This window comes from Phodopus roborovskii, unplaced genomic scaffold (assembly GCF_943737965.1).
Source record: "Phodopus roborovskii unplaced genomic scaffold, PHOROB, whole genome shotgun sequence".
NCBI classification, from domain to species: Eukaryota; Metazoa; Chordata; class Mammalia; order Rodentia; family Cricetidae; genus Phodopus; species Phodopus roborovskii.
The window spans coordinates 30,640,369-30,657,776 of NW_026126447.1; the positions used below are offsets into that span (position 1 = coordinate 30,640,369).

A 17,408-nucleotide genomic window follows, 5' to 3' on the forward strand; every position below is an offset into this window, starting at 1 on the left:
AGGAAGAATTAACCTAAACAGGGGACTAGAGAGGGTTACAAAAGGAGCAGGACTGCTATTTAAACTTATTTGTGTAGATATCCCCAGGGAGGAGACTCTAGAAGATTGTGAGGAGAGAGAAAGGAGAAATGGGCTTAGAAAGGTGTGTGTGTGTGTTTGGTGGGAGGAGGGGGGAGGAGTCCTTCATGCTTAGAATCACATCCCAAGCACAAAAGGAATGTGCTGAAAGATTCAAAACAATGGAGTACCACCGCTTATCTGGGAAGATGCCTGGGGAGGGTAAGCGAGAGTAAAAAGTGAACAGATTGAAGAAGTGACAGCATTCGAGGGATGGCTACTCATTCGGTGGTAGTAGGAGGTACCACGGTAGACTCTTGGATCCAGCACCTGTGTGGATAGCACCTCAGCTCATGTCGCAGGTTGACGGCTCATGACGGGGGAGCTGGAGGTGTCACCTCCTAAGAAGAGAAAAATGAAAGGAAAGGTTAATTGAACAGGGATGGGTTTGGGGGCGTCAAGAGTTTGGAGAGGAAGTAGGGTGGGGCTGCGTGGTATTTGCACATGCTCTTAAGAGTGGAGCCTAGGGCCCCACGTGTGCACTCTGAGCTTCATTCCCAATCCAAATGTGGAGTTGTCTTAATTTTGATAAGTTGAGAGATATGAAATAAAATCTCAAGCTGGTGGGTGATTGGCCAGCCCACAGCAGCTGGGTTGGTAAGCACACTGTTGGAGTTTAAAGCCAGGGAAAGTATGTGCTGTCTTTTGAGCCTGAAGTCACCGAGCCCGTGATTGAGTCAGGTGTTAAGCTGAAAGACAGCAGAGAGCAGACCTTAGCAATAGCTGCAAAGTCAGGAGAATTCGGGTCAGGGAGGCTCAGGCCGGGTGATAGGGTAGAAGCTGGAATAGTGTTTGTGAAGACAGTGTGCCTTAAGAGCAGGCAGTGTCCTCCGGGGCTCCAAGCTACCGACCACAGTGCAGCATGCTACTGGAAGAAGAGAGGCTTGCAAGGTCTGGCAGGGAGCTGGCCTTTCTTCTTAGGTTTTCATCCCAAGCATCTCCCCATTTAGTCATCATTCTTCTTCCCACGACTGTATTTCTAGAACACTCTGCACTTGCCTGTGACTGTTTTCTCCTGGTGTGGGATGATTCCCAAATGCATTCTGACTGTTCCTCTGGCCTGTTGCCTTTCATACCGGCAGTGCTGCTATTTCACAACTGAGGCACGTGTGCCCTCTGTTGGTCTGTTTTGAAACTGCGTCCAATCATTCTTGGGGGCAAACCCCTCTCAGGGTCTGAGCAGTTTTGCAGTCAGCACTCCAGATCCCTGGGTTCTATTCTGAGGTGGGGGTGGGGCAACAGAGGGACAATGAGGTCAGTATGCTAAACACTGGAATGTTAGGAGAGCTGCTACAGGGCAGGACACTTTGCAGGTTATAGGAAGGACTTCAGCTTGTGGCCACACAGCATCTGGTTCTCTGCAGATGGCTCTGGACAGAGTCTGGAGTAATAGGTTCCATGTTAACGTGGTTCTGCTGCTATGGAAAAGTGAGGTCGGTCAGCCAGCGAGACAGCCCTGCTTGCACTACACATAAGATGGTTTTATGGTTCAGGCTGCAGCATCTGAGAGGACTGTGGGCTTTGAGAACAGGCCATGGTCATCTGGGATGTAGAAGGGCAGGGGGCTGGGGACATGTTGGCTATGGGTTCTTGATGGACACGGCACTGGGGAGCTCAGAGGGAACACATCATATGGATTAAGACTTACCTATGGTCGAGCTGGAGAGAGAGAGTTGGGGATTATCATCACCTGATGGTATTTAAACTCAGCATGAGACACTGTAGATGAAAAAGACCAGGAATTCAGGAGCTGGTCCTGTCACGCTGCACAAGGTCTGGAAGAGAGGATGGCAAGGTCGGAAAGGTATAGTAATAACTGGAGCCGGGCCCAGTGGCACCAGCCTGTGATCCAGCAGCTACTGGGAGGCTACGGAAGGGCCGGCCCACAGACAGACTGCAGCTTAGGAAGACCCTGCCTGTTGTGTTCTATTGAAGTTTTTAGAAGGAGGCATTGGGGACAAGATGAGTGATAGTGTGCTGGCTAGCAGGCTCTGGGTTCAGTCCCCAGTTCACAAAAGAATAAAGAAGGGGGTGGGGAGGGGCGATCATAGGGAATCAAATGAAGGAAATAGCTTATCCTCCAGCCCAGCATGGAGGCGCACACTGGAAGCCCCACCCTGGGGAGGCTGCACTGGGGAAAGAGGGAAAAGAGAAAGGGGCATGAGGGGAAAAGAGAGAAAAGGAAGAATCCATTCTGTCAAGTGCTATGCGTAAGTTGAATGAGGATTAAAAGGCAACCGTGGTCTCTCCAGCATCCATGCAACTTATCGTAAAATACCTTGTCATCCCCTCCCCCAGGTTGTGGCAGACACCAATATAAGTGCCATAGCGACGCAGCTTGAAATCATGTCTGCAGGCTCCCAGCTTGGCTCTCCGACTGCTGACCGTCATCCGGAAGACATGGAGTGAGTATTCTAGCGTAGTGTTGGCCTAGTCCCTGAGCATCGGGTTCTAATGTGTGTGATCCCAAAGTAGAGGAATGTGCATGCTGTCTTCTCCTGTCCTACACTGGGTCTGACAAGGTGCCAGGGCTGCTCTCTGTTTCACACAAGGCTATGTTCCACCCTAGGATCCTTCAGAGACCATGGTAGGGCATGCGCTCACACTGCCTCTCATTGCCTTGGCACAAGCCTGTGCCTTCTGTCCTAAGAAACTGCAGGCTTATAGCCCAGGTCCACCCTGCTCTAAGATGCAAGGAGTCACATTTCCTTAACTCACTAAGCTAAGGTGAAATCTTGCTGTCCCCTTTGCTGGCATGTGTCATTACAGCTAGTCATTGCAAATTGTTCATTAAAGCAATGTTTCCATAACTAAAATGATATGAGAATAAGAGCAGGAGGCCAGCAAGATGGCTCAGCATGTAAAGGCACTTGCCACTAAGTCTGATGACCTGAGTTCAATCCCTGGGTCCCACATCATAGAAGGAGAAAACCTCAAAATCTCAAAAGCTAATCCCCTCGGAACTCCATTTGCCTGCGTGTGTGCCTGCACACACACTCCAAGACACTATCCGTGGAGACTCTGAGGAGAAGGTCCCCAGTGGATTCGGGCATCTGGTCTTAGCAGGCTCCCTGGGGTTATTGGACCAGACAGGCAGCGAACAGCTGTGCTTTGAGCACTGCTGCCTGAAGCTGTCCATCACTGTACTGTCAGCACCTGGCCAGGGTGTGTGTTCAGTAAACACTGTTGGTGGATAGATAGTTCATCTAAGGAGCTCATGATCACAGCCATCCACAAGGGGCTTTATTGACCTAAATATTTTTGGGCGTATCTCGTAAAGAAAGAATATTAAGTTGGTTCTACTTTTTTCCTCATGACACATGCCATCAAATATGACAAAATGGAAAAATAAGCATTTTCAAGGTACAGAGTCAAGGTGGAGAGGTGAGTGCTGGAGCTCAGCTGGCAGAGTACTTTCCTAGCGTTTACAACGCCCTGGGTTCATCCTCAGTACCACATGAAACTGAACATGGCAACCCACACTTATAATCCCAATACTCAAGAGGTAGGGCAGAAGGACCAAAAATCCAAACCCATTTTGTATATATAGCAAGCTTAAGATAAGCCTGGGGTACATGACATCCATCTCTCAAAAGGAAAGGAAAATCAGCTGGCTCCAGTGGCTCCTACGTGCAGTCCCAGCACTCGCCTGATGTAGGAGCTCTGCAAGGCAAAGGCCACCCTGAACTGCGTGATGAAAACAATAAGAGTGGTGCTGCCCTTGTCATCTGGTCCTTTGCTCCAGCCCCACAGCTGTGGCAGGGGGCTGTCAGCACAAACAAATCCACAGCTGACATCTGAGTGTCTTTAAAAACTAGGCTCTGCCCAGCGCACTGGGCATGCCTTTAACCCCAGCAATGGGGAAGCAGAGGAAGCACTCTGTGAGTTCAAGGCCAGCCTGGTCTACATAATGAGTTCCCAGACAGTCAGAACTACATAATAGAGAAACCCCTGGCATTAAGAAAGAAAGAGGGCCAGGGGGTGGTGGCGCACGCCTTTAATCCCCGCACTTGAGAGGCAGAGGCAGGTAGATCTCTGTGAGCTCAAGGGCAGCCTGGTCTACAGAGTGAATTCCAGAACAGCTCTCAGAAGCTCTGTCTCAAAATAGAGAGAGAGAGAGAGAGACAGAGACAGAGACAGAGACAGAGAGAGAAGAAGGGAGAGAGGGAGGGACAGAGAAAAGACAATAACTAAATGTTAAGGCATGGCTTGAGAAGGTACCCTTGGAGGTCAAGAGCACATACTGTTCTTCAAGAGGACCTGAGTTCAGCTCCCAGCACCCATGCCAGGCAGTTTGTAGCCACCTGTAACTCCAGTTCCAGAGGATACAGCACCTCTGCATTCTCTCTCTCTCTCTCTCTCTCTCTCTCTCTCTCTCTCTCTCTCTCTCTCTCTCTCTCTCACTCATACACACACACTTATTTAAAAAAAAAAACAAAACAAGAAAAGTAACCTTCAAAGAAGAAATATTAAGATACTATGAGATAAATGGAAATGATCCATGATCCAGATGACACATGCTCCAGGTTTCCAGCGAGCCCAGATATGCAGGTCCCAGGACTTGGTGGCTCCGAGACTAGTTCTAACACGATAATCTTGAGTACCTTATTTCTCTCCCAGTGTCCTTGGCAATGGGGTTCATGTCTACGAAAGCAGCCAGAATCAGGCTAGGTACCACTGCTAGGTCCTTGGTGAGCATGCTCATGAGGCGGCAGAGAGAGAAGGGCCTAGCTAGCCTTACTTGTGATGTCATCCACAGATGTTTATTGAGCACCTCTCTAAGGCTAGGCACTGCACTGAGTTCTGAGGATTTAAACACAGGAGTGTCTGTAAAGATGTGGCCCTACCTACCCTTAAAGGGAAAGTAGACCTATAAATCCATGGCTGTAGAAGGGCTAGTAAAGGAAATTAAGTTCAGGGAGCTCAGGACTCTTGAAGCCATTGCCACAGGGCCTGACGGGGGTAGGGTGGTGGGGTGGGGGTAGGGGGTGTTGAGGGCAGTAATTGGAGAAGCTAATGGTGAGTTTTGAAAGAATCAGGCTAAGCGGGATAGCATTCAAAACCATCCACAATTTGTATACAATATTATACACAGTCTGTACTATAGCAGTGGACAACTGCTGTAAAAAAAAATATATCATCAAGCAGTGACTATTAGCATCAACCAGATGGAAACCAACCCAAAAACATGTTAGGTCAAGTTTCAGGGAAGGTTTAATCAGGACAGCATGATCAAAGGTCACATACCCCTTCACAATTTTCTGATACTTCAGTGGCTGAGTTCATAACAGGTGACTCCGCCTCTCAGACATGCATGCTGCCACAAAACAAAGTATGTTGCCTGAACAGAGTGTGTACCTCCTTGAGCCAGACAGATATGGTGATATACACTTAACAATCCTAGCACTTGAGAAGCAGCAGCAAGAGGATCACTGTGAGTTCAAGGCCTGCCAGGGCTATGCAGCACAGCTTTGTTTCAAAAGGAAAAGAAAGAGACCCTCCCACCACAAATCAGATGGTAGGGATGGGGACCCCAGAATCCCTTTGGCTTTTTACCCTTTGGATAGTATAATATGGGGAGAAAGGCTGAGGTGTAGCTCGGTACAGCACTTTCCTAGCCTGCTCGAAGCCTTTGGTGTGATTCCCAGTACCACATAAAACGAAGCCTGGTATGTCAAGCCCCTAATCCCAGCTGGATCAGAAAATTCAAGGTCACCCTTGGCTACATTGCCAGTTCGAGGCCAGCACTAGCTACATGAGACCTATGTCAAAAGACAACTAGTATTTAGGAATAAGAAACTGGTCTTGGGTAAGCTGAGATTAGATGGCTTGAGCACACATGTATGAATTGAATTTTAGTAATGTTGTCTGAGAGAGAAGACTTTCACACAGACGGAAATCTCAGTCATATATTTGGAACAGATTGTCTTTATCCATTGTGCTTCATACCAGTGACTCACTTCTGTCCTCTTGGATTTTAGTTCCTGTTTAAACAGCTACGATCCTGAGTTTGCTGGGAGCACAACGGTGGCTAAGACCGAAGGAACATAGCTAGGGAGAGGGAAAGATGGGCAATCACAACAGTACGGAATCAGGACCAAGGACAGAAAGACTGGGCCCATCCTCCTGAAGGGTGCAGGAGGACACCCTACTAGAGGGCGGCTTGGAGGAGTGCCAGGGGCACTTGGACAGAAAGGGGCATCATTCGCAAGCATTAGCCTGTCACTACTGGTTAGGGGTTCACCTGGGGACTGCAGGCGTCCATCATGCTGGCACGACCTCTGTATTGCTGGCTGTGCAGTCCACACCTCTCTATCTCTCTTTGAACAAAATAGGTAAGATTTTAAACCATAGGATAGTTCTCGACTTTTTACTAAGATAAGGTTAAAAGCTTCTGTGGGTGTGATGGTGGCTCATGCCTGTGATCCCAACTCTCAGGAGACTGAGGAAAAAATACTGATTGCTGTGAGTTCAAAGCTGGTCTAGGCTACAGAGTGAGTTCCAGGTCAACCTGAACTACAGTTCAAAGCACACTTCAAAATGGGGAGAGGGGGTTTGGCGAGATGGCTCAATGGGTAAAGGCACAGGCTGCCAAGACTGATGACCTGAGTTCAGTCCCTGGGACCCACGTGGTAGAAGACAGAAGTAAGCCCTAAAAGTTGTCCTCTGACTTTGGTGTGTACACAAGCACATTAAAGTACATATATTATATATAACACATTAAAAATTAGGTCAAGCAGCCAGGCAGTGGCACATGCCTTTAATCCCAGCACTTGGGAGACAGAGGCAGGTAGCTCTGTGAGTTCAAGGACAGCCTGGTCTTCAGAGCAAGTTCCAGGACAGCCAAGGCTACACAGAGAAACCCTGTCTTGAAAAACAAAAAATAAATTGGGCCAAGCCTTGTTGTACATGCTTAGAATTCTCGCTGCTCAGGAGGCTGAGGTGGGAGCATCATGACCTCGAGGCCAGCCTGAGCTATATGGTGACCCTCCATAATTTACCAAACCCTTTTCTATAAAATAAAACAAAATAAAATAAAAATGGGCTAGGGGGGTAGCTTCTAGGAGCCTAGAAGGCACAAGGCTGTTGGTACTATCCCCAGTACCACACCACACACACACACACACACACACACACACACACACACACACAGAGAGAGAGAGAGAGAGAGAGAGAGAGAGAGAGAGAGAGAGAAGAGGCCAGCCTAGGCTACACAACAAGATCCCATCTAAATAAAACAAAGCAAATGAATTACGAACTAAGCACAGAGGTGGGTATAATAGCTGATGCCAAAAACCTCGGAACTTAGGAGGCAAAAGCAAGAGGCTGAGATGTTGAAGACCAATTGAAGACCAAGAAAGGAGGAGGGGGGAGCCAAGCAGAGGGGAAAGTGAGTTGCCACTGCAGTGACTGTTTAATTAGAAAACAGTGGAGCCTGCAAGCAAAAGCCCTAAAGCACAAGATCATTGGGGAACTGATGTGGCATGAAAAAAGTACAACAGCATTTCCAGACTGCTCCCTACGAGTCTGACCTGACAAGGCATTCGTGGCTTCGCAGTGTGGAAGTCTCTCGCAAATCTGTGTGCTTCCATTCAAATGAGCTCCGTCTTAGTGTCTACTCTCGAATTAAACAGCATGCGTTGTGCTTTCAGAACACCTGCACCTATGATTATTACTTTGGAGAAAGGCTCTGCAGGATTGGGGCTTAGTATTGTAGGGGGTTATGGAAGTCCTCGCGGAGACCCGCTAATATATGTCAAGACTATATTTGCAAAGGATTTTTTCTTTTTACTGTTATTTTAAAAGCAAAGCTAGTGAGATTTGTAAGTGCTTCGTACTGGTTGGCTGTGGTTTGCACTTATTGGTGGTGGCGGTGTTATCCCATTTAGGTCTCATAGGAAACCCCCACTGAGGAAGGGAGTGTCAACAGTGGGGTCCCACGCAGCAGTTTTCTCTGTACTCCAGTGCAAGCTGGTACTCAGACCCCAGCAGCATCTTTGTCTTCAGCAGCACCTTCCGCGGGGGCTGACTTTGGATGTTTTATCCTAGGCTGCAAGGGATTCAGCTTTATCCTGCAAGAAAGAAAATAGGGGTCTTGGTGTGGTGGCACACACCTTGATCCTAATACTAACGTTCAGGAGGCAGAGGCAAGTGAGTTCTCTGTGAGTTCAAAGCCAGCCTGGTCTACAGATTGAGTTCTGGAACAGCCAGGGAGAGAGTGGGGGAGGGATATCATGGGCCTATAGAGCTGGCTTAGTAGGTAAGGTGCCTGCTTTGTAGGTGTGAAGACCTGAGTTGTGATGGCCAACACCCACAGAAGGCAGCACTGTGGGCAGAGAGAGGCAATGCCAGGTTCTCAAGCCAACCAGGCTAGCTGAATTGGTGAGCTCCAGGCGTGAGAGACATTATCTCAAGAAATAAAAGTGGAAAAAAAAAAAGGATGATAGAGGAAGATACCCAATATTCACTTCTAGCCTCCACAAAATCGTGCACAGGCAAGCACACGTGTGTACATACATACGATGTCAGGTAGAAGGAAGGGGTAGATGCTCTGCAATTCTCAGGTCACTATGAGATTGTCCAGAATACCTCTGCAAGGCACGTGATACTTTGGTCTAATACCAAGTCATAGTGATTCAGGAGTCAAACACTATTTCCAAACCAGGGACAGTCACATAACCTGTAATCCCAGTGCTCAGCATCACTGCATTTTCAAGGTCAGCCTGGGCCACATTTTGGAACCTGTCTCAAATAAAGGAAACAGAACAGCAAACAACATCAACCCCACAATACTCCCAGCATGCCCCGAGTAGTCAGTGTCCACTGCTCCTACTGCTTCTACAAGTCCTCTAGAGTAGTCATTTTTAATTTAAATGTGAGTTCTCAATTAGCATTTAATTTCACTGTAAATTTTGAAGACCTGTGAAAAGTACTTAGGATAAGCAGCCCAACTTTTTTTTTTCCACTTATTTATGTTTTTTTTTAATTTAATTAATTAATTAATTTTTGGCTCATTCATGCTGTACCCCAAGCTGGTCTTGAGCTGTCGCCTCAGCTCATGATCCTCCTGATCCTACCAGCTGAGTATGGGATTTCAGGCATGTGCCACCACACCTAGCTTCTTACCATCTTTTATTCAATGTTAAAACTACAACCATTTATTCATTAATTGATCCAGTGGCTCTCTATTGAATTATATTCCCCCCAAAATAAAGGTTCTTGATGAAAATGTTGTATGAAATTCTCACTTAATTAAAACATATTTTTAATATTTTTCAAGACAGTGTTTCTCTGTGTAACAGCCCTAGCTGTCCTGGATCTTACTCTGTGGACAAGGCTGGCCTCAAACTCACAGAAATCCAACCTGCCTCTACTTCTGCCTCCCAAGTACTGGGATTAAATGTATGAACCACCATGCCCAGCTAAGTTTTTAAAAAGGAGGAAAATATTTTCTCCTATCTCTCGCTCCTTTTCTCTTTCTCCTTTCTTCTCTCTCGTTCACTTCCTCTCTCTCCCCCTTCCCTCCCCTTGCGGTTTCTCCATGCAGCTTTGGCTGTCCTAGGACTCACTCTGCAGACCAGGCTAGCCTTGAACTCACAGAGATCCACCTGCCTGTGCCTCCTGAGTGTTGGGGTTAAAGGCGTGGGCCACCAATGCCCAGCAGAAAAGGTTTTCCAAGAAGTGAAGATAGATCCATATCTTCCTAGAAAGTTCTGCTGATAGTAACATAAGCTTACTGTTACTTGTACAGATCTTCCCTGCTAACTGGGATCTTGAATCAATGGGTATTTGCTTTTGGGTGACACTAGACAGCCACAGATTTACCCATCTGTCCCTGTTGGTGGAGTGTGGTTATGGCACACTAGGTATGAACTGCAGCTAATCAGAGGGGAGGGAGCTAATCAAAGGCGGCTTCACAGTGCGACAGTGGTACCCAGTCTGAGAGTCCCTGAGATAGATACATATACACATCCTCTAAAGACAAGTGTAACACTACAAGTTACCATTATTCTCGAGCGGCGCGGCATTGTTACAGACGGTTCCTACCACTCTGCCTCTGCCTCCACTCATTTCACGATGCCCATGCCATGTTAGCTCCAGTCCAGAAAGCTGAAAGGCCCTGGGCTGGAGAACAGCCAGCTGGCCCTCCACACCTGTCTGTACCTCCCAGAGACCACTGTGGTTGGGGGTGTCATCAGAACACATAGCTGAAAGTGACACCGATATGTATTAGTGGTGCATTTAAAAGCAACCATCTCCAGGCATGCTGGCATGTGCTTGTGATTCCAGCATTTGGAAGCCTGGGAGAGCGGCTTAAAGTTTGAGGTCAGTTTTGGCTAAGGAGTAAGACATGTCTAAAAAAAATAAATAAATCCGAAAAATAAAAGCAAAGAAATAAAATAATGAAAGAGAACCACCTTCGGACCAGAGTGGGATGACACCGGTAGTAGTGAGTGGACCCCTTGCAAACGTCCCCTGAAAAGGCACCCTGTGGGAGCACCCAAGTGAGTACCTTATGCTCATGGAGTGCTCCATCTGCAATGAGATCATCCACCCTGGATGCCTTAAGATTAAAAAATCAGAGGGTGTGGTCAACGATGAGCTTCCAAACTGCTGGGAGTGTCCAAAGTGTAACCATGCTGACAAGACCGGGAAACAAAAGCGTGGCCCTGGCTTTAAGTATGCCTCCAACCTGCCTGGCTGCTTGCTCAAGGAGCAGAAGATGAACCGAGACAACAAGGAAGGGCAGGAGCCTACCAAGCGGAGGAGTGAATGTGAAGAGGCTCCCCAACGCAGGTCAGACGAGCACCCCAAGAAGGTGCCTACAGATGGCATCCTACGTCAAAAGTCTGATGATGTGCACCTAAGGAGGAAGCGAAAATACGAGAAGCCCCAAGAGCTGAGTGGACGCAAGCGAGCCTCGACGCTTCAAACGTCCCCCGGTTCCTCCTCTCACCTCTCGCCGAGGCCCCCTCTAGGCAGCAGTCTCAGCCCTTGGTGGAGATCCAGTCTCACTTACTTCCAACAACAGTTAAAACCTGACAAAAAAGATAAACTTCTCAAGAAAAAGCGCCGATCCTGAAAGAACACTGAGGATAGATTGGCACTGGCCAACAAACCGCTTCGGCGGTTCAAGCAGGAGCCAAAAGACGATCTGCCTGAGGCACCTCCTAAGACCCGGGAGAGTGATCAGTCACGTTCTAGCTCACCCACTGCTGGGCCCAGCACTGAAGGGGCTGAAGGCCCTAAAAAAAAAAAAAAAAAAAAAAAAAAAAAAAAAAAGATAAAGATGCGCCGAAAACGACGGCTTCCCAACAAGGAACTAAACAAAAAACTAAGCAAGGAGCTCAACCACGAGATCCAAAAGACAAAGAGTACCTTGGCCCACGAGAACCACCAGCCCATCAAGTCAGAGCCCGAGAGTGAGAATGAGGAGCCAAAGAGGCCCCTAAGCCACTGCGAGCGCCCCCATCGCTTCAGCAAGGGGCTCAACGGCACCCCTCGGGAGCTACGGCACCCACTGGGACCTGGCCTACACAGCCCACCTCGAGTTATCTCCCGGCCCCCACCCTCTTCGTCCCCACCTAAGTGCATCCAGATGGAGCGTCATGTGATCCGACCGCCACCCATCAGCCCCCCACCTGACTCGCTGCCCCTTGATGATGGAGCAGCCCATGTCATGCACAGGGAGGTGTGGATGGCAGTCTTCAGCTACCTCAGCCACCAAGACCTGTGTGTCTGCATTCGGGTCTGCAGAACCTGGAACCGCTGGTGCTGCGATAAGCGGTTGTGGACCCGCATTGACCTGAACCACTACAAGTCCATCACGCCCTTGATGCTGAGCGGCATCATCCGCCGACAGCCTGTCTCCCTTGACCTCAGCTGGACCAATATCTCCAAGAAGCAGCTGAGTTGGCTCATCAACCGGTTGCCTGGGCTCCGAGACTTGGTGCTGTCAGGTTGCTCATGGATTGCTGTCTCAGCCCTCTGTAGTTCCAGCTGTCCATTGCTCCGGACCCTGGATGTTCAGTGGGTAGAAGGACTAAAGGATGCCCAAATGCGGGATCTTCTGTCCCCACCCACAGACAACAGGCCAGGTCAGATGGACAATCGGAGCAAGCTCCGGAACATTGTAGAACTGCGCCTAGCTGGATTGGACATCACAGATGCCTCCCTACGGCTCATTATCCGCCATATGCCCCTGCTCTCCAAGCTCCACCTCAGTTACTGTAATCATGTCACTGATCAGTCCATCAACCTGCTCACTGCAGTCGGCACTACCACTCGAGACTCTCTGACAGAGATCATTCTATCAGACTACAATAAGGTCACTGACCAGTGCCTGTCCTTCTTCAAACGCTGTGGAAATATCTGTCATATTGACCTGAGGTACTACAAGCAAGTCACCAAGGAAGGCTCTAAACAGTTCATAGCCAAAATGTCTGTGAGTATTCAATTTGGGCAAGTGGAAGAAAAACTCCTGCAAAAACTAAGTTAGTTCTAGGACAAGTATGTAAATACGGAGGGTTGGGGGAACACAGCGGGGGAGGGGAAAGGACTAAAAAACAAGTGGGCTTATATTTCCCTTTGGAATTTGGAACAAGAGACCACAAGACACAGTTCTGTTTCACAAGTCTTGCCAAGGGAGAAGCCGTTCAACTACCCATTTGGGGATGAGTGAGCCAGATGATGTTTTCCTCTGCTCTTTCTGCATCATAACTGCACTGCTTTTTGGACCATTTCTAAGGCAGCCTTTAGAAGACATTCCAGTTGGAAGGGATGATGAGCTTTGGAAAAATCCTCTTAAAAGCCTGAGCTTAGTGCTTTTATTGGTAGTTTTGTTTGAGACACCCTGTTCCTTACAATGCCAAGGCTTCTGGTGTCAACATAGAATGGACCACACATACCATCTACAGCCGTCTTGACACATTTTGTTTAGTTGGTTTTGTTACATCTTACATTATGCAGAACATGGCATTTAAATGTTTTAATATTAGTACTCCATTGACATGAGACACTGTTGCTCCTGGCAGCACCATGCACTTTCCCGAAAATATGTTGGACACTGTTGTTGCTCCTGCTGGAGTTCAATCTCGCCTCAGCTAATGGCCTGTTGGGCATAGAATTGCCCCCACCTTGACCACTGATTTGGACATACAGTCCTATGTGCTTACAGGAAACAAATATAAAAGACTACTTGACCTTGCCAAGTCAGGGTAAGACAGCCATTCTATTTCCCTGCTGTTGTTGTGGTCTGTCAAGTTCTCTTGGCCTTAGCCAAATCTGGGTGTACCAACGTCGCTGTGAGACCTAGGGTGATTCTTCAGGTGGCTTGCTGTTTCTGTCCTTGCTACACCTTTTGAAAGTTGTCCATCCACATTTCCTGTCTACTCTAGTATTGTTATTTTCCTTCTCAGGTCTTGATGAGGTTAAAGATTAAACTATCACAACTATTATTCTCTCTTCCTAGTTAGATATATTAGGTACTAGACTTACGTTTTCCAGCTTAGGACAACTCTATTGTAAACTCCATTATGCCCTCACCCTAGGACTAGATATGTAGGTCATTTTGTTCTCGATTTTCCTTTTCTTAGAGCACACTTGTTATTCACTGTTTTGTATATAGTTTTGTATTAAGCCTAAATCTTTTCTTTAGACTAAAAGGGGAATTGTAGTGAGGTAGTCCTTCTGTAGCACTGACCACGCCCATTGGGGGCTGGAGCGATGGGCGGAGGTGACCTGAGGAAGGAGGTCGGAGGGGGCCAGGAAGGCGCTCTCTTTTCTGGCGTGACTCGGACAGGAGAGGATCGGGTTGAATTTCCTGATGTTCATCTGTCTAGGTTGTAAGTTATTTCTCCCTGAATAAACATCTATTCGGCCTATTTGTTTATCCTGATCCTTATTTACCGCAATAAGTAATAGCATATTCCATATTCGTGGTGACCTTTGACCTTCCTTGCCAGTTATTTTCTTTTGTTTTTGGTTGGAGGAATTGTTCACTTTTGAGATAGGAGCTCATGGAGCTCAGGCTGGCCTTGAAGTCACCATGTAGCCAAGGAAAACCTTGAGCCCCCATCCGATCCCCCCATCCCCAGTACCTGGACTGTAGGCATGAATCACCACACCTAGCTTGGTTTGGGGTTTTGTTTGTTTGTGGTATATTTTTATTTTTAAAGGAATGTATCATTTTGTTTTGTTTTGTCTTGCTTTGCTTTGCTTTTCATGACAGGGTTTCTCTGTGTTGCCCTGACTGTCCTAGAAACTAGCTCTGTAGATTGCCCTGCCTCTCTGCCTCCCAAGTGCTGGGATTATATGTACCACCACCTGGCTGGAATGTGATTTTTAAAAAAGTGGAACCTATCTAAAAAATAAAAGTTTCTGAATCTAAAAGAAGAAAGAAAAGAAATTTCTAAGCCCTGGCTCCTAGCCCACTTAGTGTATTTAGTCTCTGTAGAAGAGTTTTCCTGGGGCAGTCAAGATGGTGCCATTGCTAAAGAACTTGCCTGTAAGTTTGATGGCTTGTGTTTGACCCCCAGAACCAACATGGTGGAAAGAGAGGACCGATTGACTGATTCCCATAAGTTGCCCTCTGACCTCTACACATGCACTGTAACACATACACACACACACACACACACACACACAGAGAGAGAGAGAGAGAGAGAGAGAGAGAGTAAAAATATTCTGAAAACATATTCCAATGCAGGTAATAGCAGTGACCATTATTTCTGGCCCTGTAGCATTGGAGGTCATTGTGAATATCTCACTACAGAAACTTTCTCTTTCTCATTTTGCTTCTTAAATTTGGCCATGATATCCAAATTATAAAATAAAATAGAGAACCAATAAGCCTAAAGCTGACAGAAAGCCATAAAGCTTTTCTAAGATGCTGCTGACCTTGTTTCTCCCACACAGAGAGCAGGGAACATTCCCTCAGACTCTCCCTTCTCAGACTTCTGGAGCTGTGAAACATAGGGTGTAGGTTAATACATCAAAGCTTCTTTTTTCATAATTCTCTTCCTGGACTAAAAGGTTATTTAACGTAGCCCATAGTGACTCTTCACCGCCCCAGAAATGTGACGTCTACATCACAGGCGCTGCAAGCAGGTGGAAACTGAGAGTCCATCGGAGCAGCAGGCTCTCAGGACACTGCCAGTCAGGTGTATGCTGGGTTGAAAACTTCAAATTCATGAGTTGGAAAGATGGCTCAGGAGCTAAGGGTGTGCTGATCTTGCAGAGTTCAGCCCCCAGCAACCATGGCCCCATATCAGGCAGCCTGGAGCTGCAGCTGCAGGGGAGTCAGGTGACCTGGCCTCTGGCCTCCCTCGGGCACCTGTACTCACGTGCACATACCTACACACATAGGCACTTAGGTTTTTAAAATGAGTCTTTAAAAAAAAAAACTTAAAGTCAAAGGCACCTGAAGTCTTAGTCGTCTCAGCAGCCAACAGGAAGTAAATAGGCCTTCTCAGAAGGTGGACAGGTGATCTCTGTGACTCTGCAGATGGCCTGGGCTACTTAATGAGTTCCAAGCTAGCAGAGTTACATGGTGATTTTTACCCTGGAGGGAGGGAGGGAGGGAGAGAGGAAGGGAGGGAGGGAGGGATAGATGATGGTGATTCAGGCCCTGGCAGTCTGTGGCATGAGTTTGAACATGAGTGTACAGACTGAGCGTGCCAGATCTGAAGTCTTCAGAACAGCTCTGTTTTGGATTTGGGTTGTTTTATTCAGATTATAGAATATTTACATATATGGAAGGAAATCCAGTGGAGCTTCACATATACTTTGGTGTGTGTGTGTGTGTGTGTGTGTGTGTGTGTGTAGATAATTTCATGCAATATTCCTAGTAATTTTGTTATGTTCCTTGTTCATAGGGAGCAGCTGCAGAGGACGGCCGATTAAAACGAGGTGACCAGATCTTAGCTGTCAATGGCGAGCCCCTGGAAGGTGTTACTCATGAGCAAGCTGTCACCATTCTAAAGCGGCAGACAGGGGCTGTGGCCTTGACTGTGCTGCCGTGAGCGCTGGTCCTGATTATGACACATGAAAATACACAATGCTGTGGCTTCCAGGTGGGATGAAAAGTTGCCTCAGCCAAAAGTCAGCCTCATCCCTGCTCTGCTTCTGTTTGCAGAAACTAGAGCTGCTGCCCCTGCTTCCTCCCCACATCCCTCCTCCCCACAGAGGCTTAACAGCAATCTCCTGTGGTTTCATCTTATGAGTGGAAACAAAGGTTTAGCTTGTCATCTTAACTCGTGATTTACTTATGCTAATTTGTCTCTTCAAATAAGGCAGAAAACATTAGCAGTGTAATTAACTTCCTCACAATGAACTGTTCATACTCTGCTGCTGGGAATTACTGCAGTCTCTTCCGTGTGACTCATAGTCAAGTCAATCTCCCTGTCTCTAGCTAGGTCTGTGTATGTTAGTCATTGGTGATTTTGAGGAGTCAATTCGAAAATTCTGTAGTCTACTCAGTATTCTAAAGGCTTTGTTTCTGAGTTTCACGCATGCACACTGCTCATCAAGTGTGCCTTGAACTTCACAGAAGCAAGTAGTCCTGAATCCTAGCCAGGCAATCTCCCATTGCTGGAGAGCTTACTCTGAGTGAGGGGCATCTTAGCAGGTTGAGCCACCCCTTCCCCTCCCCTGTGGACCACACTGGGGAGATAAGCAAGTCTGGGCATCCTTGGCCTTATTCAAAGTGAGTGACAAGTTTGGTTTGCCTTTCCCTTGCCTCCATACCAGCCTGCACAGTGACCCAGCCCACAGCAGCTATGTGCAACACTTAAATGTAAAATAACAGCAAATGACCTAGGAATCAGTGCTCTGCTTGGGTTTCTCAGTCTCCTCCTCTTCCTAGTGGCTGGAGCTTTGCAGCTGAGAAAGCAACTGTAGCAGAAGTAGCAGAGGACTCCTAGAGTGAAATGGGCTGGAAAGGTGGATGCTCATCACTGAGTTCTGTGGAAACAAAGAAGGGCACCCTGAAAGGTGACTACAAGGTCAGCAATGGCTGTATCCAAGCATTATTTACTATAACTCAGTGCTGCAAATTGTTTAGTAATTACCAGGATTTAATGGGCCCCAATGTAAAATGTTATTTAATTAGTGAGGATTTTAACTGAGATTCCCTTTGAGTAGATATAATCACAAAGTGCATTAACTCTTGCGTAATATTTTTGTGGCTGTTCCAAGGTGCAGACTGCCTCGGTTTTATGTTGACAGTGCATTTCCATGACTGGTATTAAGTTTTTTGAGATTCCATAGGGTTTTTAGAATTTATAATGTAT

General features: G+C 47.2%; 1 protein-coding gene across 1 annotated transcript in view; it reads left to right on the plus strand.

Moving 5' to 3' along the window:
• Patj (PATJ crumbs cell polarity complex component) overlaps positions 1–16,474 on the plus strand; it is a 292,270-nt gene extending 275,796 nt beyond the window's left edge. The window contains exons 42-43 of the mRNA XM_051188206.1: positions 2,416–2,522; positions 15,993–16,474. Coding sequence (XP_051044163.1) covers positions 2,416–2,522; positions 15,993–16,020 — 135 coding nt within the window. The 3' untranslated portion in view covers positions 16,021–16,474. The remainder of the gene's footprint in view (positions 1–2,415; positions 2,523–15,992) is intronic.
• The last annotated feature ends 934 nt before the right edge of the window (positions 16,475–17,408 follow it).